The sequence below is a fragment of the Myotis nattereri genome, assembly GCF_964212035.1.
Source record: "Myotis nattereri genome assembly, chromosome: 17".
Classification (NCBI taxonomy): domain Eukaryota; kingdom Metazoa; phylum Chordata; class Mammalia; order Chiroptera; family Vespertilionidae; genus Myotis; species Myotis nattereri.
In genome coordinates, this window is record NC_138092.1 from 20,415,395 (window position 1) to 20,435,732 (window position 20,338).

At 36.8% G+C, this 20,338-nt stretch overlaps 1 protein-coding gene across 2 annotated transcripts in view; it reads right to left on the minus strand.

The window, feature by feature from the left end:
* The window catches only part of CSMD3 (CUB and Sushi multiple domains 3), an 879,736-nt gene that overhangs the window by 497,096 nt on the left and 362,302 nt on the right, over positions 1–20,338 (minus strand). For both annotated transcript variants that reach the window (XM_081111575.1, XM_081111574.1), the window contains one exon: positions 8,913–9,037. In XM_081111575.1, the coding sequence (XP_080967701.1) occupies positions 8,913–9,037 (125 nt within the window). The remainder of the gene's footprint in view (positions 1–8,912; positions 9,038–20,338) is intronic.

Here is a 20,338-nt window from a genome sequence, read left to right on the forward strand (position 1 = left end):
ACTTTGATTTAATTGTTATGGGTTGGGACCCAGGCATGGGTTTTTATTTTAAGAGCTCTCCAATTGGCTGTAATATGCACCCAGGGATGAAGACCACTGGGCTAGATGAAACCCGCAGGATATGATTGTGTTTCTCAGAGGCTGACTGCTTGGTGACTTCCCCAGCTCCCTATTTTTATTTAGTTCATCTTCAGTTCCATCCTACTTCATCACAGAACTGCTGGATCTCTTCCTGTCCTTACAAACTCCTCACTTACTTAATAAAAAAATAATGGGGAGCGGAGTAGGGCACCGTTTGAGAATGATGCCGCTGTTTCCCACCTGAAAAATGATCGCTACCTTCACTGGCTGCTTCCTCAAAGGAGCGAGTACGCTAGCTCCTGTCTAAGGGAAACGCCATCCCCTCTATTCTGAATCCCAGACCCTTCGTGTCCTGAACTGTATCTTTCAATTTCGACCCAGTTCTCATCTGTATCGCATGCTCTCTGACTCACTGGAGATTTGTCTTTGCTTTTAAACCTCTTATATCTTTAAAAAACAACCTTTCCCCAATTGCATTCCCTTCTCTATCTACTAACCTAGTTCCTGCCTTTGCTTCATAGTCAAGTTTCTGGTTTTCACTTTAAGACTCAATCTTCTCACCTCATTACTCCTCAACTATAGCCATGTGTCTTTCTCATCAACAATTCCAATGAAAACGATTCTGCCATGGCCACTGGTGACCTCTCGGTTGTTGAATTCAATGAGTTCTTATTTTCTTGACCAGTTAGCAGATTTTAAGTGTTGACCACATGTCATTTATAAGATCTCTCCCTGTGGTGATATATCACCATTCTCTCGTATTAACCATCTGTTTCCAGCTGCTCCTTTTTTGGTCTCCTTCCCAGGCTCAACTCCTCTCCTTACCTGTTGCATACTGGTGTCCTTGCAGTTTACTTCTCTTCTAATCCCTTCTCTGCATTTCTCTTATCACTGACTTAGTCTAAAGTAATATTTTTAACCTGAATTATTATAATAGTTTCCAAACTGGAAACTCTGCCTTCAGCCCTGCTTCTCTCCTTTAATACTCTGTTTTTCATAGCATACTGCACCCTGGTATTTTGTTATCTTTGCCCATGTGGTTCCCTCTAACTGGTGTACTCCGCATATCCACCACCATTCTCATTAGCCTTGTCAGCTACGTGGTAAGATTTAGCTCAGGTTCTCCTCCTGTGGGAAGCCTTCTCTGTTGAGCCCCAGGACGTTCACTTTTTACACAACTGTAGCATGGAGTTTATGGTAAAGTATTATAATTGTATTAACTTTGGAATCTCCTTTTCCCCCAACCACTTAGAGTGCATTCATTGCTGGTATGGACTTTGCCTTTGCTTATTTTTATCCCTAGTACCTGGCACGGTGTCTGACTGTCACATAATGATGACTCAATTAATACTTGTTCAATGAATTACATTAACATCTTGTGTGTGTGTGTGTGTGTGTGTGTGTTAGGCAAAAGCAAATATTTCCTATTCTTTATGTATCTAAACTAAAACTCATTATTCACCTTGGCATTGACATATAAGACCCTTCACAATAAGATAGACCATATCTCCCAAATTTCCCCACCCTCAATAAGTTCATGCTCTTCCACAATTCATTCACCATTGTCTCTCTTTCTAATATGATCTCTTTCATAACCTTGAAACTTTATGTATAGTAGTAGAGATCTGGTGCATGAATTCATGCACCAGTGGGGACCCTCAGCCTGGCTTGTGGGATCGGGCCAAAACTGGGTCTCTGACATCCCCTGAGTGGTCCCAGTTTGAGAGGGTACAGGCCAGGCAGAGGGACACCACCAGTGTAAGATCAAGGCCAGGGAGGGACATGGAAGATTGACCAGTTAGGGAGGGACCGCAGGAGAGCTCCAGAGCATGTCCGGCCCAGCTCACTCAGTCCCAATCAGCCAGACCCCAGCAGCAAGCTAACCTACCGGTTGGAGCATCTGCCCCCTGGTGATCAGTGAATGTCATAGCTACTGGTCGACCAGTTGACTTGTCTGCCCCCTGGTGGTAAGTGAACATCATAGCGACCGGTTGAGTGGCCTGACCTATCATTAGCATATTCCACTTTGATTGGTTGAATGGATGACCGGACAACCAGACACTTAGCATATTAGGCTTTTATTATATAGGATACTCTGTCTTCAATATATTTCTACCTCTCAATTTCTATGTCTGTCTGCCTCTCCTTCTTAAATCATTACTAATTCTTAAATAAAATTTTCTTGTTGTTTTAACATCTTTGAATCAAAGCACTGTGTTATTTTAACTGCAATATCTTTTATTGCAATGTATGGTAATATATGTATTTCTATTGTTTTTGTGGGTTTTTTTTTTTTTGCATTAAAATAGACCATAGATCTCCTTGAAGGAAAGATAATTTCTTGGTCATATTTTTTCTCTCATTACCTAATAAATAATTAACACTCAAATATCAATATAATTAAATAAATTATTACCAAATAAAAGAACTATATAGTAATACTCAACTCTGAGATTAAAGTGACTAAGTAATATTTTCAAGGTCAGTGGAGTTTATTTCCCAAAGGTTAATATTATCATTTCTTCCTTCTGTCCCTCATTTGCTTTGAATTGTCCTTATGACTTAAATAGTGCCTGTGCAGCTGTGCTTCTGTTGCTTAAGGGATGTTCTGTGGTTGCTTTGTTTTGAATGTACTGTGTTCTCAATGAGACTGTAAAGTCCTCAAGGGCATGCTTTGTTCAGTTCTTTCCTGTGTTTCTTAAATTGTGTCTAGAATAGTGGGAAACAGAAACATTCATTCGTTTAAGTATTTGTGAGTGTGTCTGGCATGTGCTGAGCATTGCTAGTTGTTGGTGATGTTGATGCTTTATACCTATATCCACGCAAACTGCTATCACACCAACTAAGCAGCACAACACAGTTTACACTTTGATATAAGAAAAGGTCTGTCAAATGTGATAAATTACGTATGTTCATATCAAGGGTAAAAGCCATGATTTCTAAAATTTCAAATAAAATTAAATATTAAAGATTTCCCTCTTCTCACCAATCATGTCTGTTTATATTTTGCCTATGCCTTTTGTTTACTTTTTTGGTCTCTATGTCTTTCTCAGGTTTGTATAGTTTTATTTCACATTGTATCGGTCACTTTGCATCATACAATTTTATATTTTGCGCACACATGCGAAGTGTCAGACATTCTAGCAACCATGCTGTGATCATTTTATTTATAAACTCACTTTTGTTTTAAAATAGTAGTTGCAAAAATGTTGCTCCACAGGTATTTTTTTAAAATATATTTTATTGATTTTTTACAGAGAGGAAGAGAGAGGGATAGAGAGTTAAAAACATTGATCAGCTGCTTCCTGCACACCCCCTACTGGTAATGTGCCTGCAACCAAGGTACATGCCCTTGACCAGAATCGAACCTGGGACCTTCCAGTCCGCAGGCTGACGCTCTATGCACTGAACTAAACCGGTTAGGGCTCCATTGCTATTTTAAAACAAAAGTGAGTTTCCACTGTGGAGAAGCTAAGGAAGGAAGTGGAGTCCTCACTCGACTACCTTTACTTCTCCCCTTTTTTGATGTGACCAGAATTAGTGGAAAGCCTATTAAGTCATCACAGGTTTTCCAGGTGCTTCATGCTAAATGGCACATCCTGTCAGCACACACAGAAAATAAGGCTTTCCACATTACAGGGGAATGAGAAAATTCAATGAACAAAATAAACTGATGAACATAGGGGGGCATATATTCTTTCTGACTGGTATTCAGACTCTTAGGATGTATTCCCAGAACTGGGATTGCTAGGTCAAAAGGCAGTTCTGATTTTTAATTTTTTGAGGAAATTCCATACTGTTTTCCATAGTGGCTGCACTGGCCTGCATTACTACCAATAGTGCACTAGTTCTCCACATCTTTGCCAGCACTTGTTTTTTGTTGATTTATTGATGATAGCCATTCTGGCATGTATAAGATGGTATCTCATTGTGGTTGTAATGTGCATCTCTCTGATAATTAGTGACATTGAGCATCTTTTCATATGTCTTTGGCCATCTGTAGGTCCTCTTTGGAGAAGTGTCTATTCAGGTTCTTTACCCATTTTTTAATGGGATTGTTTTTCTTCCTAGTGTTGAGTTGTATAGTTCCACAAATCCCAAACAAGTGACAGCTGGCATCGGCATGCCCTGTACCTCTTGCTGAGCGGCCCCAAGCCCAGCACTAATGGCAGCCAACCTCAGTTCACCACAAAACCTCTCCCAGGACCTCTAAGCAGAGGCAGCTGACAACTGCAGATCACTTTGTAGCTCCCACCAGGTTGCCCAGGGCCAGGCACAGGCTGCAGCTGAACTTGTTCTGCAACAAGGAGACCCCAGAACCAACAAACGTGGTGGATGACTTCAGACTCCACCAGAACACCACCCAATCAGCACCAGAAAGGACACACCCAAGGGTGTTCTTGGCAGGCACGGAGCCCTGCTAATGTGAATCATTGTCCTTGGGATCAGCCCTCACACAACAGCTGGTCTACTGTAGTCATGGCCAGTCCTCACAGCCAGTCATCTGAAGGTCAAACCCACTCAGTGATGTGCCAACAGCAATCAAGGCTCAACTACAACAGAAGAGCACAAACAATCCCACACAAGGGACACCACTGGAGCACCCAAAAACCAAAAATCTACAAGAGATATACAACAAATAAAAAGAAAGGAACCCAAATACAACAGAAAATCATCAACATACAAGAGAGCAAGAGGATAAAAAAGGAACAAAGAAGGACTATAAAAAAAATCATAAAATAATTAATAAAATGGCAATAACTACATACCTATGAATAATTACTTTAAATGTAAATGGATTAAATGCTTCAATCAAAAGATGAATGGATAAAGAAGAGGTGGTACATATATGCAATGGAATATCACTTGGTTATGAAAAAGAATGAAATCTTACCATTTGTGACAAAAGAGGTGGACCTAGACGGTATTATGCTACGTGAAATAAGTCAGACAGAGAAAGACAAATACCATATCATTTCAAGTGGAATCTAAAAAACATATAAAGAAACATACAAAACAAAAACAAACTCATAGATACAGAGAACAGACTGATGGTTGCTAGATGGAAGAGGGTGGAGGGACTGAGTGAAAAAGGTGAAGGGATTAAGTACACATTGGCAATCACAATATAGTTGTGGAGATGCAAAGTACAGCTTAGGGCAGTGATGGCGAACCTATGACACGCGTGTCAGAGGTGACACACGAACTCATTTTTTTGGTTGATTTTTCTTTGTTAAATGGCATTTAAATACATAAAATAAATATAAAAAATATAAGTCTTTGTTTTACTATGGTTGCAAATATCAAAAAATTTATATATGTGACACAGCACTAGAGTTACGTTAAGGTTTTTCAAAATGCTGACACACCGAGCTCAAAAGATTAGCCATCACTGGCTTAGGTAATATAGTCAGTAATATTGTAAAAGCTACATATGGTGTCAGGTGGGTGCAAAATTTATCAGGAGAACACTTTGTAAGTTACACAAATGTTTAACCACTATGCAGTATACCTGAAACTAACACAATATTGAATATCCCTAAATTTTAGCCCAGTTTCCAGTTTTGTTTTGTTATTTCTTCCTTTTGCCTTCTTTTCGCCTTGTGCCTAACAGACAAAAAACATTATGTATTTGGGGGTTTCCAAATATATATTAATTGAAAATCAGTCAACATTTTTAGTCAAATCAATCAGTATGAACTCTCTTAAATGTATCTTAGTTAACAAATTATCAATTCTCAAACAAATGCTGCTTCTTTGAACATCATCAATGTCTAAAATAAACATTCTATATGCCATTAAAGTGACTAAATCTGCTTATTTGCATAAGCTCCAGCTTTTGGATATCTATTGCACTTTCAACAAAGAAATAATGTTTCCATAACTGTAAACTGACAAATATTTAATATATATATCCCATTTAGGGAATAAAAATATTATCTAAGTTTGTGTAAAATCCATTATTATTAATTTCTGAATTGCTCTTTTGCTTTTAATTCATAATTTGCTGTTTGTGAACTTTAATTTCCTATAAAATCCCCATTTCTTCATTGCTCAACCATGCAATACATAGACAGCAGCTATATTAATAACCTCTCAAAGGTGCAGTGCACTGATACGGCTATTTATGCTGCTGTCTGGAGCAAAGCATATTTATTCTGTTCAAGTACCCATGAGACATGGAAACTATTCTTTTTTCAGTCTCACAGTAGATAGTCATTTCAAAACTTCAATTACTATTTCAGCATGTTCCCTCCATTACCATTTCAGCACCACAGCCAGTAATTTCTAATAGCAAAAATGTACTTTATAAACCATACACACATATGCCTTGCATGCAATGAACACATAAAGCTATGTATAAATGATTAATATCTGCAGAAAAGTAAAATGTATATGAAAATATCAATATATACATCTTGAAGATGAAAATTTTATACCTCCCAGGTACTGCTGAATGACTGCTGAATGTATGTACTAGTATACATAGATGTATATATTTATCATATATGTATAATAGTATATCATATATCTTAGAATTGAAGAAAAATAATCATACACTAATATTCAAATATTTCTTGAGATTTATGTCAGTACACAGCTGTTCTTTGTGCTACAGAAATTATGAAAAATAAAAAATAAAGTAACATTTCTGTCTTTGAACAACTTACAATTATAATAAATATTATTCTTTTTATTGAAATGAGATGATTGAATGAAAAAACGATGGTTCATAGTCTCAATCTTACTTTATGTATACCTTAAATTCCATGGAATGGTTATAACTTCTCTTCTTATGTGATGTTTTGTTTCTGTATTAAATTAATCTTTTTCTTTAATCTATCATCTATTTTCCCATTCTTTTTGCCATAAAAATGCATACATCTAATGAGACAGGACATTTGGATCTCACCATTTTCAAACATGATTTTCAATATATTGTCTCTTATAAATATAATTTGTCTTAAGTGGAGGACACTGTAAAGAAATCAACCTTTTGCAGTTTACGGTTCTATTAATTGTTGGGATATTGATGAGTGTAACCCCAAAACACTTATTACTCAGTGTGCACTTTATAAAGAACAATGCAAGATATTTCAGGTTCTAAAGCCACGGAAATAGTTTCCTTAAACTGATAATGTTTCCCTATTTGTTTGGCAGCTCTCATATTTGTCTAATATATAAAGGACTCTTTTTAAAATTGATTTTTAGAGAGAGTAAGGAAGGGAGAAAAACATTCATTGGCTGCCTCCTGCACACGCCTCGAACCAGGAATTGAACCTTTTGGTGCACAGATGGCGCTCCAACCAACTGAGCAGCACCGTAAACAACCTTAAAAATTGTTTATGAATTTGTACGTAAGCATTTGTAACTATTCAGTCTTATTTTTTCATTAACCCTATTTCAATATTTATTTTTTATGCTATCATACTGTATCTCATTTTTAAGCCTTTCAAAGCCAGACAGTAATGAATAAAAATCTACCTGTGACCAGAAAGTTTTACTTGAATTTGAGAAAAATCTAGATTCTTATTCTTATTCTGCATTGCCATTGTCAAGTGAGTGGAATATACCTGTGGCTTCCATTTTATCATTTTCTCCTTCCTCCCTACTGCTCTGAAATCTAGCTTTCCTCTCCATTCTATAGATACCCTTATTAAGGACTTGGCTATTTCCTAGGTATTTGAACTTGGGAAAGTAACTGGATTTCTCTATGCCTCATACTCCTCATTTATAAAACGGAGATGAAAATGCCTCTATCAGTTTGTCCTGGGGATTAAATGAGATGGAGTCCACGCAGTGGTTAGCATGCACTAAGTGCCTAAAACATGGTGCTGATAACAATGTTGTAGTAACAGTGGATAATTCCCCATACAACCGGATTTTTCACTTCCTTCATACTTTTAACAGTGTGAGCTTTTTCTAGTCCCACAGGCATTAACATTCATCCTTGACTCTGTCTTGTCACTTTCTCCGTCCCTATCTAGCCAATTGTTAAATAGTTTGTCCTCTCTTTACCATAGTTCTCAAATGTGTCCTTTCTGTGTCCCTCTGACCTCACCCTCATTTTATCAGGGAGTAATCTACAGGGTGTGGTGAATCCCTGAAAATGTTCTCTGAAGCAGAAGAAGAGCTAACAGGATGTTGAGTATGTAAGACACTGAAATATGCAGAGATTCCATAATCACAAATAAGTAATCAAGAATGCCAGGAGACTAGGATGAGGTGCTCATCTTCAAACATAGCTTAATAAAGTTTATGAAAAAAGGGGGCTTCATTTAATTTAGATGGAAATATTTAATTTGTAGAATGGTGGTGGGAATAAATTTTATCAGTGATTACTGGTAATATGAAAACTAGAATATTCATTATTGGTCTTAGATTAAATTACTTAACTATGGAACCTGTGCTACACATCCACTGCCCCCAACATCACTACTATTGGACACGTAAGTGATTAAAATGGCAAACTGTACAAATGGAGGTAGAATTACAGTTAAAAATTCATCTCATCCATATCAATGCCTATATAGAGTAATTGGTGATTTATTTTTTTTAAAAAAAGGCCAACTAAGTTACTAGTGCTTTGTATTATATATTTTATGCTCCAATCTGTTGCTATGTGATTATTAGATTGGAAACACATTGGGAACCTAAGATAGTGGTTCACAGATTACAGATTTTCAATAAACATTGTTAAATACATGAGCTAAATGTTTGCTTAAAGACTGCATTACACCTCAAAGAAGTCATTAAAATTTATACTCAATAGAACAAAGTTCAAACTATTTAAATGTGTTAAAAGACCATTTTTATTTTAAAGACTTTACCTTTACATACGGGCCTGTGATCACTCCAAGCAGCAAAGACTTCAGCTATTCGCTGACAGGTGATGCTCTTAGCACCCTGTAGGACATAATCTTCATCACAAGAAAACTGCACAGTTGATCCCAGGCTAAAATTGAACAAAGGATTAAAAAGCAGGATTAGAAGCATATAACATAATGATTAGGCTCCATTTCTACTGGCCATATCCAACAGGTCAAAAGTGCCTCACGGTGACAAAAGTGTCTACTCTGAAAGCAGAATATGAAAAAATGGCTTGAGTAAATGTATAGTAAAAGTCATAAACAGATCAATCTATTGTAAATCAGTAACATGCAGATATCGGTAGGAATTGTATAAAACTGTCATCAAGTTTAAGTATCTTGTATTAAATGTAGAAGCCAAGATTAAATAATTGAGTGTCTCATCTAAGTAGGTGGTGATTGTGAGGCAAAAATTGGGTTTCCTAACTTGAATCCCCGTGCTTATATTCATACCACATTACAGTACTTCTCTAGCAGATTTTTATATGTGTACGAGAGGCCCAATGTACGAAATTCATGCAAGGGGCTCGGCCCTTGTAGCCGCTGCAGCTTGCCTCGGCCCTCGCAGCCCCGGCTTCATCCGGAAGGTCGTTCAGCTGTCCAGTCTAATTAGCATATTAGGCTTTTATTATTATAGATTGACTTGGACATGCCTATATGTATATGTATACATATATTTAGGGCTTCAAGATGGTGCTGATCATTTCTATAGAATTAACCCATCCTTTATTATTTATCCTTTTGTAATTAGAATTTTGTTTCCCTTTCCACTGAAAGTAAAGTTACTAAAATGTTTATTTTAAAAAACCCTAATTGCTAAGTGTAACAAATATTTTTCTGAAATAAACAACTGCCCATGCATTTTCATTCCTAAAATCCTTAAACAGAAACTCACCAGCAAGATATATATAAAGGGTGTCCCAAAATTTATGCAAGATTTGAATTTTGGGTGAGCATTAACAACAACAAAAAATAAAAGCCTAATTTTACTTGATTTGTAGAATCAGATTCTAATATCTGTTGCCCTTTGATTTCAATCCCTTCAATTTGATAAGCATTACCAAGTACCAATTATGGCCCAGGAGCAGGGACAATGAAGACCAATGAAGACCACAGCTTTGCGTATGTGCCAGCAAAGCTGTGGAGGCCATTTACCCGATGTGCTATTCCATACATAACTCTATACTGTATACTTTACAAATCAATAACAAAAATTACAATTTTTAATTATAAACCTGTGTTTTCTATCAAAATTACTTCTTGCGTGAATTTTGGGACACACTTTACAAAGTCCAATTTCCTTAACTTATAAAATGTCTTCAAGCAGTTAAGTCCCTGGCAATTCCCACACATGATGAGCCCTTCCAGCAGCTGAGCTTCTGTACCTGCCATGCGGCTCTCTGTCTGCTCTTCCTGGCCCTTCCTGACCAGAGGGCCTTCCCTGCACCCTCTCACCCGGCCTGCGCCAGAACAGCTCCTCTAGTTCCCTGAGTTCTTCATCTAAGGGATCATCTGATCACACTTGTGTTGCAAGAAAATATTTCTGCAAAAATGCAGAGGACAATTTAAAAGGAAGACAAATAGATAAAGGGAAACCACTAAGAAAATAACAAATAATCTAGACCAAGGGTTAGAAAACCATATCCCGCAGCCCAAATCTGGTCCCCTGACTGTTTTTACACAACCCAAGAGCTAAAAATCGACTTTATATTTTTAAACATTTGAAAAAATCACAAAATTAATACTATTTTATGAAATGTAAAATATACATCAAATTCACATTTCATTGTCCATAAATAAAATTTTATTGAAACACAGCAATCCTCTTTCATTACAAAATATATGGCTGTTTGCATGCTATAATGTCACAGTTGGGTAGTTAAAATGGAAACACTTTGGCCTATCCTATCTAATAAAGAGGGAATATGTTAATTGACCATCACACTGTCGCAAAGATGGCTGCGCCCACAGCCTATGAGGCTAATTGCCTGTCACACCCTCAAAGATGTTGGTGCCCGCAGCCAATGAGGATGGAATATGCTAATTGACTGTCACGCCCTCAAAGATGGCAGCGCCCACAGCCATAAGATGGTGGTGCCCAGTCCCCTCAGCCCCACTGGGGTGGCAGGCACATGGACTGGCCGCACCCACCCCCAGGCGGGCCTGGCCGCTCCACGTGCCTGCCTCCGGAGACCCCCAGTTCCCTGTAGTCAAAGTATAAAATGTTTACTATCTAACCCAGGTGTGGGCAAACTACGGCCCGCGGGCCGGATCCGGCCCGTTTGAAATGAATAAAACTATTCAAAAAAAAGACCGTACCCTTTTATGTAATGATGTTTACTTTGAATTTATATTAGTTCACACAAACACTCCATCCATGCTTTTGTTCAGGCCCTCCGGTCCAGTTTAAGAACCCATTGTGGCCCTCAAGTAAAAAAGTTTGCCCACCCCTGATCTAACCCTTTAAAGAAAAAGCCATCCAACTTCTGTTCCAGACTAAAGAAGACAAAAGGTAAGAAGTAAGTGGTGGCATGGCAATGAACCGAAAGGTTAGTATAGGGGAAATCTAGGCATTAGAATCCAGTCTTCACCAGAGTTCTTTCCTTTCTCTCTTTCTTTTTAAAAAGTGGTTTTATTTTAAATATAAAACAAAGCAACAAAACAAAATCCACAGTTCACTGAGTTATCATGAAATAAACACCCAGATATCAAGAAATAGATGATCTTAGCATCTTCTTGGACTTCTTCATGACTCCCAAGTTTTATTCAGATGACCTTGTAGTCTGAGCAGCCTTAAAAATTTACTAATGATTAACTTCCTACCTTTTCTTACTTCCCTACCTCATAAATGGAAACTCCATCCTTCCAACTGAAGATCAAAAACCATGGAGTCATTCTTTAGTCATCTTATTCTCTTATTTTACACACCCACTCCCCATGGAGCAAATCCAGTTAGCGACACTTTCAAAATCAAGAACCTAACATGTCTCACCTCCTACAGTGTCACCACCATTATATGAGCCACCATAATTTCTCATATATATTATTGCCAATAGTCCTTTTGCTATGTGTTGGTTTCCTGTTTCTGTTCTTGGCTCCTTGCAATCTATCCTTAAATGGCATCCATGGCAATCATTTTTAGAAAATGGTTCAAATTATGTGATTTCTATGCATCAAACCTTCTATTATTTCCCCCATTTCTCTCCTTTCTCCTTCAATCTCTGTTCTTTAGCTACATTGACTTCCTTGCTCTGGCTTGAAAATATTAAGGATGCACTTGCCTCAGGGCCTTTACATTGCTCTGATATCAGTCTGGAAAATACTCAGCAAGAAGTCCATGTCTGTCACATCCTCATTTCTAGTTTTTCTTCACATCACCTTATTCATAAGGTCCATTGTGACTATTCTCTAAAAAACAGCTGGTCCTATTCTGTAATCTTCCTCTATGTTATTTCCTTTACATTTTATGATACATTGTGCATTCATTTGTCTACTTATTGCATCTCTCATTCCACAAGAAAAACTCACAGTGCTTATCTGTTTTGTTTCCCAACCTGTCAAATATATCCTAGTATACAGTAAATTGTTAGATATGTATATTCATACATATATATTGTAAATTGTTAAATATGTCTATCTAATCTAATAATAGAGAAACATGGTAATTGACTGTACTTTAGCTACGCCACCCATTGGCTAATCAGCGTGATATGCAAATTAACCGCCAACATATACCGGCTGGGAGCGAAGACTGAAGACAACATGGAAGTGAAGTGCTACAGAAGGGAGCTAAGTAGAGGCGGCAGAGATAGGAATGGAGCCAAGGCTGCGGAGGTGGGAGGCGGGAGTGGAAACCCAGCCAGAGTGGCTGGGAGCAGGAGGGGAAACCCAGCCAGAGTGGCTGGGAGTGGCAGGGCAAACCCGGCCGCAGCAGAGGGGAGCCGATGGGCAAACCCTTCCACAGCAGCTGGGAGCGGGAGCGAAGCCTGCCTCAGTGGGTTTTGCTCCCTTCTCTGCTTTGCTTCAGCCGCAGGAAGCCCTATTCTTGCAGGAATCTTCCTGCAACAGGCCTCTAGTATGTATATATTTGAGAGTGAATAAATGCTCTTTATAATATATGTAATAAACAAAAATTTTCATGCCATATCCCTGTAACGGGGCAAAATTTTTCTCAGGTAAAATACCTTCTCAAGGATATTTTAATGGCTTTTAATCCATGTGCACTCACCTCCCACCACTAGACACACTTGCTATGGTCCAGAAACAGCCAAGAAAGCAATGTGATAAGAGCACAGCAAATGAAAAAGACAGTGGTACAAAATTACGTTAAAGAAGCAATTAAAAACTGGGGTCAGATCTTTTATGAATTTGTAAGTCATGGTAAATATTTTAACATTTACTCTGAGGGAATTGGGCAGCTATTGTAGGACTGAGAGCCAAAGGAATGACATTATGTGACTTTAGGTGTTAAAGTGATAATACTGGCACTGGGTGAAGAATACAATTTAAGGGGCAAAGGCAGAATCAGGGAGTACGGTTAACTATCTATCCAGTAATCCTAGCTCTCATGGAGATGCAGTGATGGTGGTTTGTACAACAGAGGTGGTTTTCAGAAACTAACAATGGTGAAAAGAAATTGTTTAGAAGGCCTTAGAATAGGCCTGGTCTACAGAAGTAATTTTAATTACTAATTTCTTCCTAACTTAATGAATTAATGATTCTGTCAAGGTCACTCTGCTGGTCACATAATTATAATATGTTTTTTGACCAGGCTCTTCTTGCTAAAAATAATAAATTGCATCTTGTAACAAGTGTTTGAGCTTGTTTTTTGTTTTTTTGTTTTTGTTTTTTTATAGCAAAGCAACTCACTTACCCTGAAGACAGACAACTGGCAATAATAAACAACTGAGTGCATTGCTATGATACCAGACCAGCCGGGTATTTGCATCAAATAATTGAATACCCTCCCCTCCACCCGAAGTTTAACTGTCTCAGCAAGGTTTTCTTCCTTTACTACGCTGGAGAAGTAGTTTCGAACTGCAGTTAACAGTTTGAGCTGCAGAGTCCCAGAGGCCTTTCAAACCCTACCACTTCCCTCGCTCAGCTTTATGGCTCGGAGACAATAAAAATCTCTCCAAGCTTCCTCATCTGCAGTGGTCACATAATGAAATGTAATTTATAACGGACACAGGACTTCACACACATTGAACACTAAGTTACTTCTCTCCAACTGGAAATAATTGTGAAAATTATTAATTTCTTACCTACTATTAAGAGAAAGACTATTTGTCATCTACAAGCCCTATTATCCAGGACCACAGCTAAACTTTAAAATATTCTGAACCAAAAATACAGAAGTACTAAATAGCATAGAGAGGACAGAAATCACCGAAAGAACTAGTCTTTCCGGTAAAATCCAGGCTCAGTAACATCCAGGAAACGGGTATCATGTGCAAATGCACCACCTTCTTTTTATGAACTGATTTATTATTTGAATCAAATTTAAAGGATCACTTACAACTACATTTCCTCAAAAATATGTATTTCTTGAATAAGTATTTAGTTATACTGCAGTAACAATCAAGGAAGACAAGCTGTATTCACTATAATTTTTCTGTCACCACTGAAGAGACACCTGCCTTTTCCAGCTAAAAAAACTTTCTATTTCAGTAAGTTACTCAATTTGATTGTATACCCGCAAATAAACAATTGGGCACATTTTAAACTGATATTACTAAATAACCAAGCATATATTATGCAACTACAGAGTTTAGAAAACAGTGTTGATTTTCACCATGATTATACTGGCCTAACTTTAAGTGCTATTATCTTTGAAAAAAAACCCAAAACTGTACATATTACTGCAAAACACAAACATCTAAGCTCTCAGTGAAAGAAGGTATGAATTTTTAAAAGTATATGGAATTATTTCTCTTTTTTTTGCATGTATCTGTCCAATTTTACCAACACCATTTAATGAAAAGACTGTCTTGATTCCATTGTATGTTCTTGCCTCCTTTGTCAAATATTAATTGAGCATAGTAGTTTGGGTCGATGTCTAGGTTCTCTATTCTATTCCATCGGTCCATATGTTTGTTCTTGTGACAGTAAAAGGCAGTTTTGAGAACAATGGCTTTGTAATACAGCTTGATATCTGGAATTGAGATCCCTCTTATTTTGTTCTTCTTTCTCAGCATTGCTGCAGCTATTTGGGGTTGTTTTTTTGTTTGTTTGTTTTGTTTTTTCCAGATGAATTTTTGGAGAGTTTGTTGTAGGTCTGTGTAATATTCTGTTGGTATTTTAATGGGGAGTGCATTGAATCAATATAGATTTCTTTGGGTAGTATGGACATTTAATGATGTTGATTCTATCAATCCTTGAACACAGTATGTTCTTCCATCTGTTTGTGTCTTCGTCTATCTCTTTTTTCAGTGTCTTTTAGTTTTCTGAGTACAGGTCTTTTACCTTCTTAGACCACCAACTTACACCAAAATACACAAAAATAAACTCAAAATGGACAAAGGACTTAAACATAAGACAGGAAACCATAAAAATATTAGAAGAATCCACAGGCAGCAAAATCTCAGACATATGCCAAAGCAATATATTCATTGATACAGCTCCTAGGGCAATGGAAACTAAAGAGAAAATAGACAAATGGGACTACATCAAAATAAAAAAAAAACAAAAAAACACTTCTGTACAGCAAAAGAAACCTTCAACAAAACAACAAGAAAGCCCACTGCATGGGAGAACATATTTGCCAATGTTATCATCGGTAAGGGTTTAATCTCCAACATTTACAGGGATCTCATACAAATTAACAAAAGGAAGATAAACAGCCCAATCAAAAAATGGGCAACAGACCTAAATACTACTAGATACTTTTCAAAAAGAGGACAAAGGAAAGCCAAGAGACATATGAAAACATGCTCAAATTCATTAATCATTTGAAAAATGCATGTCAAAATGACAATGCAGTACCATCTCACACCTGTCAGAATGGCTGTCATCAACAAATCAACAAACAAATGCTGGCGAGGATGTGGAAAAATAGGAACCCTCATGCACTGCTGGTGGGAATGCAGACTGGAGCATTCACTGTTGAGAACAGTATGGAGTTTCCTCAAAAAACTAAAAATTGAACTCCCATTTGACCCAGTGATCCCACTTCTAGGATTATATCCCAAGAAACTAGAAACACCAATCAGAAAGGATATATGCACCCCTATGTTCATTGCAGCACAATTTACAATAGCTAAAATTTGGAAACAACCTAAGTGCCCATCAGCAGATGAGTGGATTAAAAAACTGTGGTACATCTACACAATGGAATACTATGCTACGATAAAAAAGGAATTCTTACCATTTGCAACAGCATGGATGGAAATGGAGAGCATTATGCTAAGCAAAATAAGCCCGTCAGAGAAAGATAAATATCGCATGATCTCACTAATTTGTGGAATATAGTGAACAACATAAACTGATGAACAAAAACAGGTCCAGAGACAGAGAAGCATCGATCAGACTGTCAAACCTCAGAGGGAAGGTAGGGGAGGGTGGGAGTGAGGGGGAGAGATCAACCAAAGAACATGTATGCATGCATATAAGCCTAACCAGTGGACACAGACACCAGGGAGGTGCAGGCATGAGTGGGGGGTACAGGGAGGACACTGGAGGGAGGGGATAAGGATACATATGTAATACCTTAATCAATAAAGAAAAAACAAAGAATAAAAATATATATTACATCTCCCCCCCATATTTTAACACAAGACATGATGTTGGATTTAAGGAATATGGAGCAAGGAATCTTCAGAGCATTATATAAAGAGTGAATTTGTATTTATGTGGGGTGTTTTTTTTAGTTTTAGGTTGTTGTTTTTGTTTGTTTTGTGTGTGTGTGTGTGTGTGTGTTTGATTTAAAGGTCCAGATATCCTGACAAATACAGAAATTCCCCACTAAAGCAATGTGCATTTTTAAAAATGATCACTGCACAAGTAGAAATTATCTAGGCATGCAGAATGACCTAAAAATTAGTGAATCTGCAAGTCATTTCTAAATTAAAAAGAAAAATTAAACATGCAGAAACTAAGTATAAAAATGACCTGTAAATACCAGTTTAATAACTTTGAAAGTCAAATGATTCTCTAAATGTATTTATATTAGTAATTTCAAAAATAGTTTAATTGCAAAATAGTCTGAGGTAATTTTTACTAAAATGAAATTTGTAATAGAAAATTTTTATAACATGTTTTTTTATCTTTTAAAATTAGACAAGTTGAAATGGAGATTAGCAATAAAAAGTGAAAATTACTTTAAGCTGTAATTGTTAACATGTTTTTAATCTAATTTCAAAACAATGATCTCTTCTTTTAAAAAGGCTATTACTCCACCTGGTTTTGGATTTGTACACCTCTCCTCATTATTTACATCCAGATTTTAAAATTCAATACAATTTTAGTGAATAAAAGTGGAAACTAAAGTTTTTACTTTTATCTTGATATTTTTTGCTCTTTTTTTTTTTTTCTGGAGTCCTTACCACAATGTACTATTTTTTCCTTTGGTTTCGTTTTGTTTACATCTTATATTCAACATCTGCTGGAACAAAGTATGTGTCTTACTTGACCATGATTTTCTTATAGATGTTCACTTGATAAACAGTGCTTTTACATTACAAGTGAAGAACCATACAGATCAATAATGATGTCAGAAACTAAGGAAAAGGCACATAGTAGGATAATAATATACTGTGATGGAGAAAAGAAATAAATTAGTAAGTAGTGCTTTTGGATATTAGTAGTTATAAGAGTTACGAAGTGACATAATATTTTATACAGACTCCCAACAGCAGACTACAAGATTGCAAGAATCAAGTCAACGATTTGAAATACAAAGAAGCAAAAAACACCCAACCAGAAAAGAAAAATGAAAAAAGAATCCAAAAATACGAAGATAGTGTAAGGAGCCTCTGGAACAGCTTCAAGCGTACCAACATCTGAATTATAGGGGTGCCAGAAGAAGAGAGAGAGCAAGATATTGAAAACCTATTTGAAGAAATAATGACAGAAAACTTCCCTCACCTGGTGAAAGAAATAGACTTACAAGTCAAGGAAGCGCAGAGAATCCCAAACAAAAGGAATCCAAAGAGGACCACACCAAGACACATCATAATTAAAATGCCAAGAGCAAAAGACAAAGAGAGAATCTTAAAAGCAGCAAGAGAAAGAAAGTCAGTTACCTACAAGGGAGTACCTATACCAGGAGTGGGCAAACTTTTTGACTCGAGGGCCACAGTGGGTTCTTAAACTGGACCGGAGGGCCGGAACAAAAGCATGGATGGAGTGTTTGTGTGAACTAATATAAATTCAAAGTAAACATCATTACATAAAAGGGTAGGGTCTTTTTTTTTTTAGTTTTATTCATTTCAAACAGGCTGGATCCGGCCCTCGGGCTGTAGTTTGCCCATGGCTGACCTATACGATTGTCAGCTGATTTCTCAACAGAAACTTTGCAGGCCAGAAGGGAGTGGTAAGAAATATTCAAAGTGATGAATGCCAAGAACCTACAACCAAGATTACCTTATCCAGCAAAGCTATCATTCAGAATTGAAGGTCAGATAAAGAACTTCACAGATAAGAAAAAGCTAAAGGAGTTCATCACCATCAAACCAGTATAATATGAAATGCTGAAAGGTATAGTTTAAGAAGAGGAAGAGGAAGACGAAGAAGGAGGTAAAGATACAAATTTTGAACAACAAATACACATCTACCAACAAGTGAATCTGAAAATCAAGTGAATAATGTGATGAACAGAATGAAGTGGTTATTATAATAGAATCGGGGGCATGGAAAGGGAATGGACTGGCTATTCTTGGGAGAAAAAGGGGTGAGGGGGATGCGGGAAGAGACTGGACAACAATTGTGCACCTATGGATGAGGACAGTGGATGGGGAGTGAGGGAGGAGGGTGGGGTGGGAACTGGGTGGAGGGGAGTTATGGGGGAAAAAAAGAGGAACAAATGTAATAATCTGAACAATAAAGATTTAATTAATTAAAAAAAAAGAGTTATGAAGTGACATAATATTTTTAAAAATCACAACATAGGCACACATTTAAGAGACAAAATAAAACTTATTTAAAATCTAGGAAGACATTTTTATTCTGTGATAGGAATTTTTACAATCGGTAAGGATTAAATTACTTGGGATTAATAAGCATTGAAAATAGTATTGCTTGAAAAGCTCTATGTTTCACACCATTTTTGTTGTTATAACCATAGGACAGAGAGTGGTTTATGCAATTAGGAATTATAACCTGATTATATAATCCCTACAAATCAAAATTTAAAATAAATTTTGCAAGAAAATTAAGGTCTGAAAAGTATTATTCCTGTGGTATTAGGTTGCGAAGCTTCTTAATGGTTTCCACCGTAGGCTGTCTTGAAGTTCACAGGTGGGCATCCATAAAATATGCCTTGCATTGGCACAAATAACCATCATGTACTTGCACATGGTATTAGTTCTGTCTGTACTCAGTTGTATTCCTCTCCTCTCCTCTTCTCCATATTAGCATGAACTCAGAAATGCAATGATGATAACCTTATTTGTCCCTAATTTTTTCAGTTTCAATAATTATAAAACTTTGGTATTTTAATATTTGTAACCAATTAACTGTAAAAATCCCCCCTCCCTCCCAATGACTGCCACCTGTGTTTAAGACTGGCTATTAGAGGAAAAAAGCAATTTAAGTGAAAGTTTAAAGAGTTAAAGTCAAAGTAAGAAGATATTCCAGAGGCACAGATCAACTGAACCTTGTCAAACACAATGTTATAAAATATCCAAGGTGATCACTTTTTTAAAATCTTAGAATAAATTTTTGAAAAGAATATGAAGAATTAATATTTGATTAGGGGATTCTTGTTTATAAAGCACTCTCCTACATAAAATCCCATTTGATCTACTGCTGTAACAGTTACAAATACCAATTATTCTCTCACCAAAGAATAAAACTATGCAAGTCATTTTGTGTGTGATATTTAAAGTGCAAAGAGGAATACACAGATCAACTACCTCATTGTTTATGAACGTTCAATGTTTTACAGATTGGAAGTACAACTAAGACTGAACACTGACTATCACATGTAATATTTGTAGCTCCAAACCTATATAGAGATGTTGACAATTAATACTAAATTATTGTATATGTTAGTAAAGAAAATTTGGCATATTAAGTTGCAACTGCCATATTAAGCCTATCATATAAAATAAACTCAATTTTTCAAATTCAGTTTATCAACATGATAGCTCACCAAGGAAAATTTCAAGTAGATTGGATTTGATTGTCTCTAGTTGCATTATAGCTGTAACATTCCATGCATCAATCTC